The sequence below is a fragment of the Puma concolor genome, chromosome D1 (genome assembly GCF_028749965.1).
Source record: "Puma concolor isolate L17-30 chromosome D1, mPumCon1.1.hap2, whole genome shotgun sequence".
Classification (NCBI taxonomy): domain Eukaryota; kingdom Metazoa; phylum Chordata; class Mammalia; order Carnivora; family Felidae; genus Puma; species Puma concolor.
This window is the reverse complement of record NC_141676.1, coordinates 60114072-60129818: the sequence shown is the minus strand read 5'-3', so window position 1 is coordinate 60129818 and position 15747 is coordinate 60114072. Positions and strand designations below refer to the sequence as shown.

The 15747-nt window shown below is 43.6% G+C and overlaps 1 protein-coding gene across 1 annotated transcript in view; it reads right to left on the bottom strand.

Moving 5' to 3' along the window:
- Positions 1-563: 563 nt before the first annotated feature.
- Positions 564-15747, bottom strand: part of UVRAG (UV radiation resistance associated) — a 299395-nt gene continuing 284211 nt past the window's right edge. The window contains exon 15 of the mRNA XM_086678352.1: positions 564-2475. Coding sequence (XP_086534478.1) covers positions 1773-2475 — 703 coding nt within the window. The 3' untranslated portion in view covers positions 564-1772. The remainder of the gene's footprint in view (positions 2476-15747) is intronic.

The window sequence follows — 15747 nt, the reverse complement described above, 5'->3', positions numbered from 1 at the left end:
TCATTGGAAGACCCCACACAGTCCAGCGTGATGTAAGACCACAGATATCACCCCCCTCATTGACTCTACCGTGAATGGCAGGACATTGCGAAGAAGCCGTGACTCTAGAGTGCTTCTGCTTTAGGTTTGGAGTGGTTCCACCTCTTTATGTGAAATACGATGGATTTCTTCAGATCAACTTAAAGCTCTTAATTGCTTGCAGGTTGGGTCCATGTGTCAAGCATGGGTTGGGTGAGTTTTCTTTACATATGGAAAACAACAATACGAACCATTCTGCATGACAACAAGGCTGTAAATGAGAACTTGAGCCCAGGAGTGCTTGGACAATATATGAAAATGACCATGAAACCTAGGAGTTAAGCTGTTACGTCGGACAAATGCAGTTCCTGGAGAGAACACCTGTGAAGGTGTTTGCGCTGCTGTGCGGAACAGCACACGCTCGAGTCAACGACATTAGCTTAGGTACAGCCACGGTTTCTGTCCAGGCTCGTCCTGTTGCGATGGAAGATGGAGATGTAGGTTCGAGACGGATTTCAGAACTGGAAAGAACAAATCAGGTCAAGTGAAGTAAATTCAGTTTTTATTCTTCTATACAATACATGGGTATATGCATAAATTTTCCTTAAAGAGCTTGCAACCCTGAGGCAATGTCCTTGGGTATATAAAGTATATGGCAATAGCAAATGAAATCTGAGCTCCGGGGATGAAATTGGACTTGAAGAACATAATTTAATATGAACGCAACTGCACATACACCAATAGTATTCTATGCCTCATCTAAGCCTCTTCATCCAACTATCTCAACAGCCTTGCTGTCGGCACACTGGACAGCCTGACTCTCTACGGGTATTTCATCATATACAGCGCCTTCCTTTCCAACTGAAATTTAATAAATTAACATGGGATTTACATGTGGGGATTTTTGTCTGGTGAGTGCACTGCCAGAAAGCATGCCTGGTTTTTGACTGCAGCGTCTGCCCACGTAAAAACTCTGGCCCCCAGAGGACACTGGATGTCATCTGACTATTGCAACCTTGGGAGCCCTTGAGGGTCCCCTGGGATCTACCAGAGGGGAAATTTTTCCCTCTCCTTGGAGGGTTACGTTAAGGGCGTGGCTGATCTGAGGAGGTGGAAGGTCTTGGCTACCGCATTCGAGAACCAGTGACTCTGCCGTCCTCAGTTTTCAGGGTGCACGACCCACCTGCTGTGAAGACGGGGCAGCAGAGAGGCTGACTGGGGCAGGGGCAGGAGCAGGGGCAGGTGGGCCTGGGTATAAGGAGACCATTGTGCTTCTTACTCATCAAACTAACGGATGGTCAAAGGTCTTTGAGTTAACTGGTGAAAACCTTTGTTTTGAATATTCGGTTTTCCAAAGTTTTATAAACTATGTTGAGGGCAAATGCTTATGAGAAACTAAAGGTGAGTTTATCATATTATTTATATATTATCATCTTCCCTCTGAGGATAACACAGAAGTGTAAATTAAAAAGCAGACAAATATCTTTAAGGTGACTCGAGCTAGAGAGTGAATTTTGCCTTAAAACAGTTGTCAGGCCTGAAAAGCAAACCTTGCAAGCAAACTCTAACTTTGTCTGGCCCACTGATACACAACGATCCTGAGCCCCTCCGTGATTTACAAAGTCTGTTTTTCCGAGGAATATCCTCCATTAATATTCATTTCGTGTCATAATTATTACAAGGGGTAACCAGTGCAGCTTTATCCTCATTTCAGGCAGCGACTCTGTCCTGGTCCTACCGGCTGGCTGCTCACTTCACTTATCAGAGCTCCTGCGTGGCCGGCGGAAGCTGGACACGTTTTCGTTCAGTGCATAGATCCTTCGGGAGAACTCTTCAAATTCTCCCAGGACTTGTTCGTCACACTCCACTGCCACGGCGCTATCCACCGGGATGCAGTTAAAGGCTTCTAGCTGATCGCCCGAGGTGAGACCCGTGGCTTCCATCCCGATGATCTCTTCCGCTTGCTCCACAGTACAGCAGAGCTCGGCCTCCGGCACCGGGAGGAATGCCCCCGGGAGCCGGACGCCGGAGGAGCCAGCCTGCTCGCTGGGCAGGAGAGCGCCGTTGACGGCGGCTGGGAGTCCAGAGAGGGCTCCTTCTTGTTCTTGGCTAGTGTTCACACTCACGTGACCTCCGCTTAATCTGTCACCCAAGTCAGCTCCTTTTTTCTTGCTTTCTTTGGAGAAGTCCAAGGAGGTATCCAAGGAGGAGGACAGAGATGTCGTCTTTCTCTCGGATTCTCCTACGGAAGGGATGGCGGTAACAGGCTGGGCTAGCGCGGAGTTGTAACTGGGAGGAGGGGTTTTGTACTGGAGTCTCTCATTCTCTGAGCTGGCCCGTTTTCGGTGTCCTTTGTCTGGGGAAGGGATCCCCCCAGAGAAGCCTACATCTGCACCTCCAAATATGGAGCTTTGTCTCTTTGGAACAGGGATTGCGCTGGAGGTGTGGTGTCTATCGCTAGAAGACAAACAAAAACGAGAAGTTATTTTCAGCTTTCGAACTCGGCCTAAGACTTCCGGATCCAGAGACAGGAAACAACATATTTAGGTTTGAGATAATAAAAATTGATAATAATCAAGTCTAGTATTAACTGTAGGGTCCGGATGCAAGAAAAAATATGAAGCAGTCTGAATTCAAGTTTGGGAGCTTCCTTCAAGAAGGATACAAGACACCCTACAATCTATCCAGAGGATGGTGCTCAGGGTGCGAGAGGAGAGAAATCATGTCTTTGGGGAAGAGGTGAAGTACCTGGAGAGGTGGGATTGGAAAAAAAGGCATCTGAGGGATGTAATCAACCTTACTGGTCCAAAGGGCTATCGGTATTTATATTCTTGTATTAACTATTCAATGCTGAACTTATTGTCATGAAGCAGGCATCCTTATTTGGCAGAGAAGTTAAATGACTTGTCCCTGATAACCTCAGGGAGGCAGTGGCAGGCTAGACTACAACCCACGCCTCACGACCTGATGACCAACAGGCTTTCTGATACCCAAATGCTAATCACCCTGCATTAGAGAACTGGCAGAGAGGGAACCAAGGAGACATCTATCTATCTAATGGACAATCTAATGGACTACTATCTATCTAATATGTATATCTATCTATATTTTTCGTAATGAAAAATTAACTTGGAAAATGGCTTCTCTTCTATCAGGTCAGTCACGCACACATTTTACAATACTCGGTCTTCAGTGCCTTCTTTTGAAGTTGAGTCCCTTCTCAGGAAGATACTTTTGGGCCAGCAATAACAATCAGTGCTTAGCATTTTAGTTCCTGAAGACATTTCACATATGCCATTTCGGTGGGTTCTCACAAAAACCCTGTCAAGAAAGCAGGGTATACGCTATTGCTCTTAAGTCTGAAACAATAAATAATAATGAGTTCATAGAAATCGAGTATCCAGACCCTGGAAATGACGGTCGTGTTCAATGCTGGGCTACTTAAGCCACCCCTGTGGCACTGATCACAGTTCTAGATACTACACTTGGATGAAGATAGCTCAATTCACTGATAGGAAAAGACTGATCCAGAGATGGAGGTGCAAACACAAGATCCCTTTGACTTGTATTCTTCCGATGAGGACACACGCACAGAAGTGACTTACAAAACAGCTACTCGGCTGGAAAAGAGACGAGACTTGAAACTATACTCACCCAACAGACAGCTATTACATGTGCCAGCCTCGGGGAGGGGAAACAGATACAAGACAGGACAGGCCCTGCCTCTGAGGAGCTTCCAATCTTGCAGAAGAAAGGCCCCCATAATTATTGAAATGATACATTTTCAAATTACAGTTGTGATAAGTGCCCTGAAAAAGAAGGAAGGGTCTAGGGTTCCTTCCACCCGTGTCCACAGCCACAAGCCCTTATGCCAGCTCCCTGCTCCCTTTTCTTTCAGATTTTTTCTGGTCCTAGATTATGCCTGTGGTCTCTGACACCTAAGCAAGGGTTCTTCTTCTTGCAAAAAGGCAACCACCAGACTTCTAATCCATGGGCCTACCAGACTCCATTGCTTGGCTATGAGCGTGGGTGCCTGGAGAGATTTCATAATTAGGGGCGGTCACTGGGGTGCATATAAAACAGCACAAGCAGCCCAGTAAATTACTGTTTTTGGTCCTCAAGAAAAACGAAACAAAACAGAGCCAAATCTACTGGCCTTAATCTAGGTTTTCAGTTAATATGTTGTCAGAACTCACAGCGATTGGGTAAGCCACACATTTTTGCCAATCTTGTTGTTTTTACTATACCACTTGCTGACAGTGTCCCTCTCTGAATGATTTTGCAGGGGGCCCAGGTAATCAAACCAAAACAAAGCGTCAGCACCACCCACAGACCCTTTTTTTTCTGGAGCAGACAGGCCAAGCTTTCAGCTGCCACCCAGCCCAGGAGGGTGAGAAGCACCAAGTGAACCAGCCTGGAATGCTGAAGGTGACGTCGCTGGCACACAGCCAGAGGCCAGGTGCCTAAGCACTCACTGCCACGAAGGGTGAACGACATGATACCCTCATTGCCACCGCCACCTGGTCCCACCCTGTGGGCTCTCTGCTCTGCTTCTCTGCTGGGCTGCAGGTGGGCTGACAAAAAGCAGGGCATGAGGAACAGACCTGGGCGCAAGCTGTGCTTACGACACAAGAGGACAGGGGATTTTGTAGCCTTCGTTGATTCCGAGACCCCTTGAAAGCTCTCCACAGCTCTGTACAACAGAAAAGTAATAAAGTTTCACATCCCTCCTCTCAACTATAATGGGAAGGCAGCTACCATTTTCTTGTACATCAATAAAGTTGAACCCTCGCATCTACCTTGTGGAAAAGGTAGGCAGGTGGGTGGTTTTGTTCAAGGCTGCAGAGCCCACATCTGAGCCAAATTTGGTCGGACTCCAGAGCCCACGCTGTCTGTTGTGTCCCAAGTGGGAAAGTCATATTCAAATTCAACTTACACTTGCTAAGTGCCAATGGAATGCCACACCTCAAGCTAAATGCCATTACACAGGCCTTCTCATTTAACCCGCTCAGCCTGTATCTAAGCTCTGGGGTGCTACTCCTATTTTAATGGATGGATTCTAAGTCTGTACGAGGTAGAGACTTTGGCATTTTCTGACATCCCAATTTTTAAAAAAAATGTTTACTTTGCGCGCACGAGAGAACGCATGCATGCGCACAAGTGGGGGAGGGGTGGAAAGAGAGGGAGAGAAAGCATCTCAAGCAGGCTCCACACTGTCAGCGCAGAGCCTGACTCAGGGCCTGATCTCATGAATCATGATCCGAAATCAAGAGTCGGATGCTCAACCGACTGAGCCACCCAGGTGCCCCCTGACATCCTGATTTTTGCAGCATTCTCCAGTTCCTTTAGATTTTTATGAGAACCCAGGGAATGATAATGTCGGATACAATTTGGAAAGTCCAAGTAACGGTAAAATGTCCCCCCTGAATAATGGTAAAAAAGATGAGTTATTACAGGTAGACAAGGAAGTCTACGTATCTAAAATTTGCCCTTTAATCACCACATGTTGTCTTTCTCCCCATTTTAGTCATGTGCAGTAAGACTTTTCAAGCATTTTTATTAAAGTCTTTCTTATTATATATACATATATATATATATATATATATTTAATTTTAGAGAGAGAGAGAGAGAGAGGGAGAGAGAAAATCCCAAGCAAGTTCCATGCTCAGCACAGAGCCTGACATGTGGCTCAATCCCATGACACTGGGATCATGACCTGAGCCAAAATCAAGAGTCAGATGCTCAACCAACTGAGTCACCCAGGTGCCCCAAAGTCTCTCTTACAATCTTAAAAAGAGTAAGCTGAAGAAAAGAGGATTTTCTTAATAACACTGGGCCATCACTATGAACATGTGTTACTGAACTGTGACATGGGGAAGAGATGACAGGACACTCAGGGGCACAAGTCCGGGTCTCTGGGCTCTGCCACCTGTACCCACGCTTCCCTGGGTCCTCTCTCACCGCCAGGCTGGTGGCTCATGTGCGCCGAAGCACTTGTCTGCAGGCCCTTGTCTTTTGTTAATGTCTGCCAGCTCACTGTGCCCTCGTGTAGTGGATGGCCTGAGAACTGTGTGCAAAAGAGTACATCGGCTTGAGTGAGGGGCCAGCACATGGCCGGGGCATAACACACTTGGCTTTATGAGTTTTGCAACATTAGTTTTGGCTGCTTAGAGTTAATTTTTTTTATTACTTCCAGGATCTCAGCAGTGTTCCAGATTTTTCAGATACCTGAGTTCTAAACAGCTGAAGTGCTGAATGATTACATTAAAATATATACAAACACACATGCATTTTTAATTATTATAATAATTTATACTCCCTGAAAAACACAAACAATATAAACTACATAAAAAATAAAAATCACTCACAAGCCTATTGCCTATCGAATAATTTTGAGTATTTTGTTTTTAGGCTTTGATTTTACATATATGTGTTTAATTAAAAAAGAGAAAAAAACCCTGAAGTTATGTTTGTTGTATATATACAATTCTGTATCCCACCACTGGAATTTATTAAAATCTTTTGGTAAATAACTCTAAATGGCTGCTCCACTGAATGGAATATTATTCTCTTATTTGTGTAGAGTTAGGATATTTCTAAAATTTTACTATTAAAAAACAAATTGCTGTGAGCATCTCTGTATAAAAACACAATGCATAGATTTTTAATAAAACAATTTAGATTTTTGCATTTGATAGAAAGTTTCCAAAGGGAACCTTCATTACACATTTTAGTACAAGCTAAATTCTTACAATTAAAAAAAAGGACATTTTACTTCTATTATTCCCTACACAATAGAAAGGTAGCAATTAAAGAGGCAAATGATAGATCAAAAAAGAATGCCTGGGAGGTTTCAAGATTCTTTTTGTCTGATTATAGTGCGGGTTTACGACGATTTCATCGAGACGGAAGAAGAGGTCAGAATGCATAGACTTCCTAATTACATGACCAATTTTTAAAGGCTGTTGACAATTTACTTATCAAATGAAATTAGTGCATTATTTGAATTGTGATGAATAACTTACGGGGAATTTTTCCTCTTAGAAACAACCAGAGTAAACCTGGATATTGGGGGAGGGGTGGATGCAGCAGGAAACATGGTAGCTTTGCTCCGTCCTCCACTCCGGCCAAGGCTCCCTCTGTGTTCTATGGCACTAGATCTGGGGGCCCGGAGCCCGAGGTTTGGTAACTGGACCAAGTCCCCTACTTCACCGCACACATTCTCCTTGGCTGTTTGCCTCGAGTGGATGGATGTCTTTTCCAGCTTGGCTTAAGTCCAAACTGGAAACCTGGAAACATGACATCTGGGGTTTAATGCTGCAATTAGAAGGAATTTATTAAAAAACAACAACCCACAGATATTGTAATGGCCAATTTACCAGGCCACGGTTTAGGGAAACATGGGATAGGTTGTTGAGTAACTGAACCACATCGGGACTGTTAGATTACTTCATAATCAACCTTTTGCCACGAGTACAAAAGGATACCCTAGAGTCACAAACAATAGCCTGATGAGGGAGAAGTCAAGTGGTTTGGAGTTTAGAGGTCAAGGAGGATAGTCTGGTTTAAATTTGGCTTCTCTGGATCAAAGTCTTCTCTGATCTCCCTAAATTAAGGTGATTAATTTCTTTCTCATTCTGTGAGTCCTTATTTATTGCAGTTGGTTATTTTTTTATCTCTTCAGCTATATCTGGAGATAGTGGTGGTGATGAGGAAGGGTGCTCAAAACCTAGACCCTCCTCCAAGCTCTGCAGTCATGACCGTCTATTTGGAGTTATAACTTAAGGTCGAACTCACCACTTGCTTGTTATATGACTGTAGGCAGTCCCTTATCTTCTCTGTGCTTTAGCTTCCTCCTTCATAAACAGATCACTGGACTACAGTAAGGATTAAATAAAATAATGCACCTGAAATAGAAGAATGCCCGACGTACATACTAATGTCAGTAGTAGCTATAATTGTGATTGCTGTCGTCATTACCAGCTTCCATGGGCTTCGGATTCCCAAAGAATTGCCCTCATTTTACAGAAGGGGTAACTGAGACTCAAGGGCATTAATGTCTCAGACCATGGAACACAGGTAATTGGGCGTAGAGGCAAGGCCAGAATCTAGGTCTCCTTCCTCCTACTGTTTCTTCCTACATAGAATTGTTTAGAACAGGGACAAACGGAACTCTTCCCCTCTCCACTTCTGCACATCAGGGAGCTAGCTGCAAGAAGGAGAAAAAGAACTAAGGCAAGTGTAAAAGAGTATTGAAAGAAAAATACTAAATCAATCAGAAGTGAAATATCACTGCAGCTTTTTTTTTCTTTTCTTTTCTTTCCTTTTCTTTTTTTTTTTTGTAGGCGGGGGTGGGGGAGGCTTTGAATAAAGTAGAAATGCTCAACTGCCTCTATTTACATGATCTGCTAAATGTTTAGGGACTAAAAGAACTTCCCAGAATCCTTTGAGGTACATTCCAGTTGTCCCGAGACCTCTGATGTATCATTTTTCTGTACGAATTTAGCTTCAGGGAGAAAGCATTTTTGTAAGAGGGAGAATTTCTGTTGTCCCAACCGAAATGAGGAGGACCCCGTTCAGCCTTTTAGAACCATTATACAAATACTTTGCCATGAGGCCAATCTGGGAGACAGTAGAACCCAGTTCGTTCCACTCCGCTATTCTTGCCTCCACAATTTCCCCTCCTCCTCCTCTTTCTGCTGGTTGTACTGCCTAAGGCAATAGCCTCCTTTAAAAAGAACAAGGACTGGGAGAAAGAAAACAGGGTAAGAGAGCACTGGTCCAAAATATGTTTCTGCTTCCATATCCCATATATATTCCAGACCTCCACATGGAGCTCCGCCATTATGAGATATGGCAGACTGGTGAAGCACTTCACGGCTCTGAACCAATGTCTCCTTTTCTGTAAAACATGAATATCCACCTAACAGTTTTTACAGTGAGCACTAACACTCTTAGTACAATGAGGAGGTACTCCACAGACTGTTATTAATAATAAAACAACGGCAGGTAACATTGATGAAGTGTGATGAAGTACTGTGTTAGTAGCTTTCTACATGGTCTCATTTAATCCTCATCTCTATGAAGTATTACAAACATAATCCACCCTTCACAGATGAAGAGACTCAGGCATAAAGGTTAGGTAACTTGCCCAAGTCACAAAGCAACTAACCGTGATTGAACAAACACAACCCGACGAAGTAAGCGTTAGCTTCCTTCTCTCTCCCAGTCCCCAGGACTTGCCACCACAATGCCTACATGTGATCGTACTTCTGTTTGAGGGAGGGGTGAGACTCAGAAGAATAATTTTTAGGCCAAATGGCTTGGCATGTTTTCTTTCTCTTCTTCTCTTGCCTATATTAAGTTTGTGTGGCTTTTCTGATTTCCTTGGAATTGTTATTCTGTTATAAGAATGCTGACGGATCTAAGCATCAATTATGAAAACACAAGTACATCCTGTCACAAAATGATATAAAGGTGGGGACTTAGGGGAAAATGAAATAAGGGAAAAATGGAAAGATTTACCACATCGAGAGAGTTCTCGAAGGTGAGGTGAAGTCTTAGCTATTGGAAGCGATTTTTTTCCCCTGTTCTCCTCCAGATTCACTTGTCCTTGTTTTATCTGTCTACAACCAGGTCCCATCCCATAAAGGTACTGGGAGAGAGCACACTTCACCGTCTCAAATATGTGTCTTTCCCTCCTACAGAATGTTTCCTCTGAGGAACATTACTAGATCACAGCTGGTCAAAATGCTAAATCTTGATTGTCTGGATCCTGGCCAAAGTCTACAGCTACAACGCGGTGGAATAAGAATACTTAAAAAGAAAAAAAGAAAAAAAAAAAAAAGACCCACTTTTAAACAACATTCGATCTTCTTTCTCCCCCTGCAGCAAGCTATGACCTCACGGCAGTGAGGCCTCTGCATGGAGGTGTTTAAGTTGGTTTACGGCCATTAGAAATGTTTGAAGCTTTGGTACTGCTCTGTGCCAATAGCATGTCAACTGTGCTAAAAAGCAATAATAGTTTCTCACCTTCTTAAAGATTACTGCTTAAATAATGCAGAGCAACGACAGGGCTGCAGAGTGCCAAAAGAAGGTTGCCAAGGCGAAGCTGAGGTAGAATTACGTCTTTTGGCAGCTACAGAATTATGACATAGAGTTAGTTTTTTTTAAAAAACAACCTCCATAAATTAGACCACTATCCTTTTTCAAAACCCCGCAGAAGTTGGGATCCGTCCTTCTCCTTGCTCTCTCTCAGATCGGGTGGAAGCAAAGAGCCTCGTTTTGCAAAAGCCAAATGTAACAGTTAGCTCTTAACCTCCTGGGGGGTGGCTGGGGGTCAACATTTCTAAGCACGGAGTCCCCTGGCCACAGGCAAGCAGTCTAAAGGCCTCTCACCATTACCAGATAAGTAAAAGTGGTTAATCTTTGCCCTGGATGTTAAGAGAAACAAGAAACAAAATAAAAATAGAAACAATCTTGGGCCAAAAGCAGAGGCTGAAACCTGTGCCAATGGTCACCTTTCCCCTGGGCTCAGCTTGGAAGGTTCCCTGCCAAAATCTGACTAAATAAAAACACAAAGTTTAAAAAGGTATGACTGAACAAGGAAGCCTTTAGATTTTATTTAAACTAAGGGCTGATGGAAAGATGAATTATTTGTGAAAGAGAAAGTTCCACAGGCAAAGGGTAAAACAAGCGAGCTGAAGAAGTCCATTTCCCGGGGCTATGTGATCTGAGGGCCTGGCCATCAGGACAACGGGGCCTAGCTTGGGAAAGGGAGGCCTCAGCACAGGACAGCGGACAGAGGCTCAGAGGGTGCCCACAGGCAGGAGCCCATCTGGAGGCCAGTTCAGTCCCAAGCCTGAGCTCCCTGGGCTCAGGGAATAGAGGGTGATCCTTCAGGGAGACAGAGAGGGGTCCCAGGAGGAGTCAAGTCAACCACTTCACCCATCAGCTCTCATTGTAAGAAATCGTCATACAAATTAATGTATTAAAATTACAGCCAGGCAACAAACATTGTAAGGACCGTAGAAACAGAGATGGCAGGGATGACACCAGGGGACCCTTTGGAATGTCTGGCTAACAGTTGAGACATGGGAGCTTAACAAGTGTTCATGCTGAAAATTAGGGGGAAAGAAAAAAAAGGAAGAAAAGTAGCTGTACCTCTGCCAGGGACACCAGAGGAACAGCAGTGTCACAGAGCCCAACCTCAGAGAGAACTCGGAAAACGAAAACTTTGGTCATAGGATGCTTTCCGAATTTCAAAGGTAGATCTGCAAAGCGAGCTAAAGGCGGTTTTAGACTCCAGAGGCCAATGGCAGAATCTGTGAACGTAAGTCTTTGCGAGATACTGTGAAAGCGGAACCACCACATTCTAATAAGTTCTGACATGAGCTGAACCATGGGGATTTAGTTGTTTGCTGTTTTAAAAGACAAACGAGTAGCTCTGCCACCATTTCCCAAGATGCTGGAGGCCTTCATCTGAAGCGCTTGAATTACACTTAGCCATCACAGGATCATCACACAGTGAGAGACTGTGGGGCTCCAGGAATAGCATCTTGGAAGCCTTATCTTTTGTAGTCCTCTGTGCTACTAAAAGAGGTACAGTATGAAACTGTATGCATATTAACAAATGAAGTGATTTACTCCCTAATTCAAATATATATTGAGTGTCTATTATGCACGAAACACTGGGGATATAATAATGGTGGAAAATAAGGCCGCAGTTCCTGCTTTTGTGGAGGTTACACCACTATGGGAGAGGACAGAGACTGCCACAGAATAATGACAAAAACGTAAAATGATAACCTCTGACACATGCCGTGCAGGAGAGGACATGGGCTAAGAGAGCTTGTAACAGAACCGACCCAGAAAAGGACAAGAACTGAAGGGTTAGTAAAATTGTTCACCAGGTGAAGAATGGGTCAGAGGTGACAGCATCTTCCAGGCAAAAGGAGAGAGAACAAGGAGGACCCGAAAGGTCGTGAAGTGAAGAGCAGAATGGTAGAATATAAAGCTAGAGAGGAAAACAAAGTCTAGACCATGCAGAAACCCATAGGCCATGTCTAGAATTTTCTCTTTAAGTCGTGAAAGTGTTTTAGGCTAGGGATATTTGGGGGGGGGGTGGTGGTAGTGTGGGGAAGGTGGTGAAGAGAAAGAGAGATTTATTAATCGATTGATTGACTTGTATTTTGGAAAGTGCACTCTGGCTGAAGTTCGAGAATAGACTGGAGGGGGCCCCGAGTCGATGCTAGGGGGCCCCGAGTCGATGCTGTGCAGCAGTACAGGTGAGAGATGATGGAGGCTCGGACCAGAATGGAAATACGAGGACATAGACAAGTAGACATATTAGGGGAGATCAGCAGGGGCTGCTAAGATTAGATATGGGGATGAGAGAGAAAGGGAGGAACCAAGGATTATGCATGGTTTTCTAGAGATTCCATTTGCGGAAAACAGCACTGGAAGACCACGAGGCTTATGGTGGTTGGGTTGGAAGGCAGGAAGGAAAAAACACAGGCACACAGAATGTGCTGTGAAAACATCCAGGGGGCAATCTGAATAGAGGTCTAATATCCGAAAAGAGATCCGGGCTGAAGATTTACACTTGTGCTTCATTTTAGAGTGGGTGATAATTAGAAAGATGGTTGTGGACAAGATCGCCTTGGACCGGAGAATGAAATGAGAGAAAAGAGGGCTTAGGACCGAACCTTGAGGGGCTCCAGTTTTTATGACGAGGTAGAGGAAGAGGGAGCCTGCAAATGTGACAAGAAGGAGCAGTCAGAAGGGAAAAAAGAAAACCAGGAGAGGGTTATAATAACAGCATTCCTTTTCTGGAATCACAAGATGCTAAATAATCCCGTGTATAAAACATTTTTATTCTTAACATAGTTATAAGAGAGGCTGTACTGAGTAATAAAGTGGAGCCGCAAAGCTATTCTGCTTGGGGCCAAGTTTTAGGTCCTCCACTTGATGGCTGTGTCATTGTTATTTTAACCTCTCTGTGCCTCAGTTTCCTCATTTGTAAGGCGAGGGAGGACAGTGGGTCCTAATTCACGGGGCCATTGTGAGAGTTAAATGAGTTAACTAAGTAATATATTCAAAATGCTTTGGAAGGCTGCCTGGTTTGCAGTAACAGTCGTTTGACATTAGCTATAATGACACTGCTTACTATATATCGTCAGCCACTAACAGAATTGTTGACAAAGCATCATATAAAATGATCTTTAATGTTAAACTCCAAACTTAAAACACAGGGAATTGCGTCTAAATTGAGTTTAAATTCGAAGGTCATAATGAAGTAGTCAGAGGTCATTTTTAATGCTGCAAACTCTTGACAAACTTTTTTTTTTTATTTTAACTTTTTTTATTTTATTTATTTATTTTTTTTAAATTTTTTTTTTTCAACGTTTATTTATTTTTGGGACAGAGAGAGACAGAGCATGAACGGGCGAGGGGCAGAGAGAGAGGGAGACACAGAATCGGAAACAGGCTCCAGGCTCTGAGCCATCAGCCCAGAGCCTGACGCAGGGCTCGAACTCACAGACCGTGAGATCGTGACCTGGTTGAAGTTGGATGCTTAACCGACTGCGCCACCCAGGCGCCCCACTTGTCAAACTTTTGATGGGCAAAGACCATAGCTCAACAGCCTTCTTGAAACCTAACCCAGTGCTTTAGATCTAGAAGGATGTTTGTCTGCTGATACTTGGCACATGCTGATGGGTCCCTCCCAAAAAACACTGACTTCTTAGTACGGGATAGATAGATGGCTTTTCTGCTAATTCTTTCCCTCCATGCATTTAAATATACCCATCTTCCAAAGTCCAATTCAACTCCTATCTCCTTCAATAAGCCTTCTTTAACCATGTCAGTTTAATGTGATCTCTTTGAACAGCCTCAGTACTTGAATTTTACTATCCAACTGATGTTTAATATGATCACTTGTATTGCTACACATATTTTGGTAGACATAATTGACATCCACATTCACTGCCTGGCAGTCTGCTAGGCTCTGGAAATAAAGAAGTGTATAAAATAAGGTTTCTATCAATAAAGAGTTCCCAATGTAAGAGAGAAGATGGAGAGAGTTAACCAATTAACACCACGGTGCTTTGTGCACAATATACACTTCATACATTGTAATGGAGGAGGGAGCAAGTTGTCATCTGGAGGACTCATCACAGGAGGCTATATTTGATTGGTGCCTTGAAGCATAAGGGGGAGTTAATCCGTCTGTGTGTGCGTGTATGGGGGGGAAGAGTAAGAAATGAAGGGCAGGATAAAGCAGAATAAAATACAGTATGTGTGCAGTCCAACTATGGAGCCAAGTCTTGTAAACACTGCAAAGGAGGGACCTAGTCTTCTATTTCTTGAAATCTACTCCTTCACTTTCCGGTCTAACGTAGTAAAGAATGGGTATTAAGGGAATGTGTTTGTTTTATGAATAAATGGATTTAATTAGTTGTACTCCAAAGGAATAACTTATGGCTTTTCTTTTGGCAAAGTGTTGAGAAACATTCTGTTCATGTAAAAAAGCAGGTAAAAAAAAAGAACACTACAGGATTACTTATAACGTGAAAAACCAAACGATCTAAAGATACAGTTACAGTAAATCTAAATGAGGAGACATTATGCAGCCATTAAAATGATGCTAAAAAGTTTTATTATTATTATTTTTTAATTTTATTAAAAAAATTTTCTTAACGTTTTATTTATTTTTGAGACAGAGCATGAACAGGGGAGGGGCAGAGAGAGAGAGGGAGACACAGAATGGGAAGCAGGCTCCAGGCTCCAAGCCGTCAGCCCAGAGCCCGGCGCGGGGCTCGAACCCACGGACCGCGAGATCATGACCTGAGCCAACCGACTGAGCCACCCAGGCGCCCCGATGCTAAAAAGTTTTAAATGGCATTGATAAAAGACTTAAGATGCGATGTACAAAAAAGCAGATATATACGACTGTACAGACTGACCAACGCTAGCTAACGGTTACTGGGTACCTGCCATGTGGCTACCTGGGTTTGAGACGTGCTCTAAGTATAAAACATACGCTGGTTTCAGAAGGCTTAGCATGGAACAAGGAACGTCAAATATTTTATTAATAATTAAAAAATACTGATTACATGTTGACGAGTTCTAATTGGTTTTTATTGGGATTAAATAAAATATATCATCGAGGCGCCTGGGTGGCTCAGTCGGTTGGGCGTCCGACTTCAACTCAGGTCACGATCTCGCAGTCCGTGAGTTCGAGGCCCACGTCGGGCTCTGTGCTGACAGCTCAGAGCCTCGAGCCTGCTTTGGATTCTGTGTCTCCCTCTCTCTCTGCCCCTCCCCTGCTCGTGCTCTGTCTCTGTCTCTCAAAAATAAATAAACATTAAAAAATTTCAAATACATTATTAAACTTAATTTACCTATTTCTTTTTACCTTTTTATAATAAAGGCTGCCAGAAAATTTAAATTTACATACGTGGCTCAGACTGTATTTCTTTAGTTTTGAGAGAGAGAGAGAGAGAGAGAGAGAGAGTGCGAGAGAGAGCGTGCGCACGCAGGAGCGGCAGAGAGAGGGAGACACAGAATCCAAAGCAGGCCCCATACTGTCAGCGCAAAGCCCAATGTGGGGCTCAAACCCATAAACTGTGAATCATGACCTGAACAGAAGTCAGATGCTCAACTGACTGAGCCACTCAGGTGCCCTTCTCAGCCTGTATTTCTACTGGACAGTGCTGATACAGATGA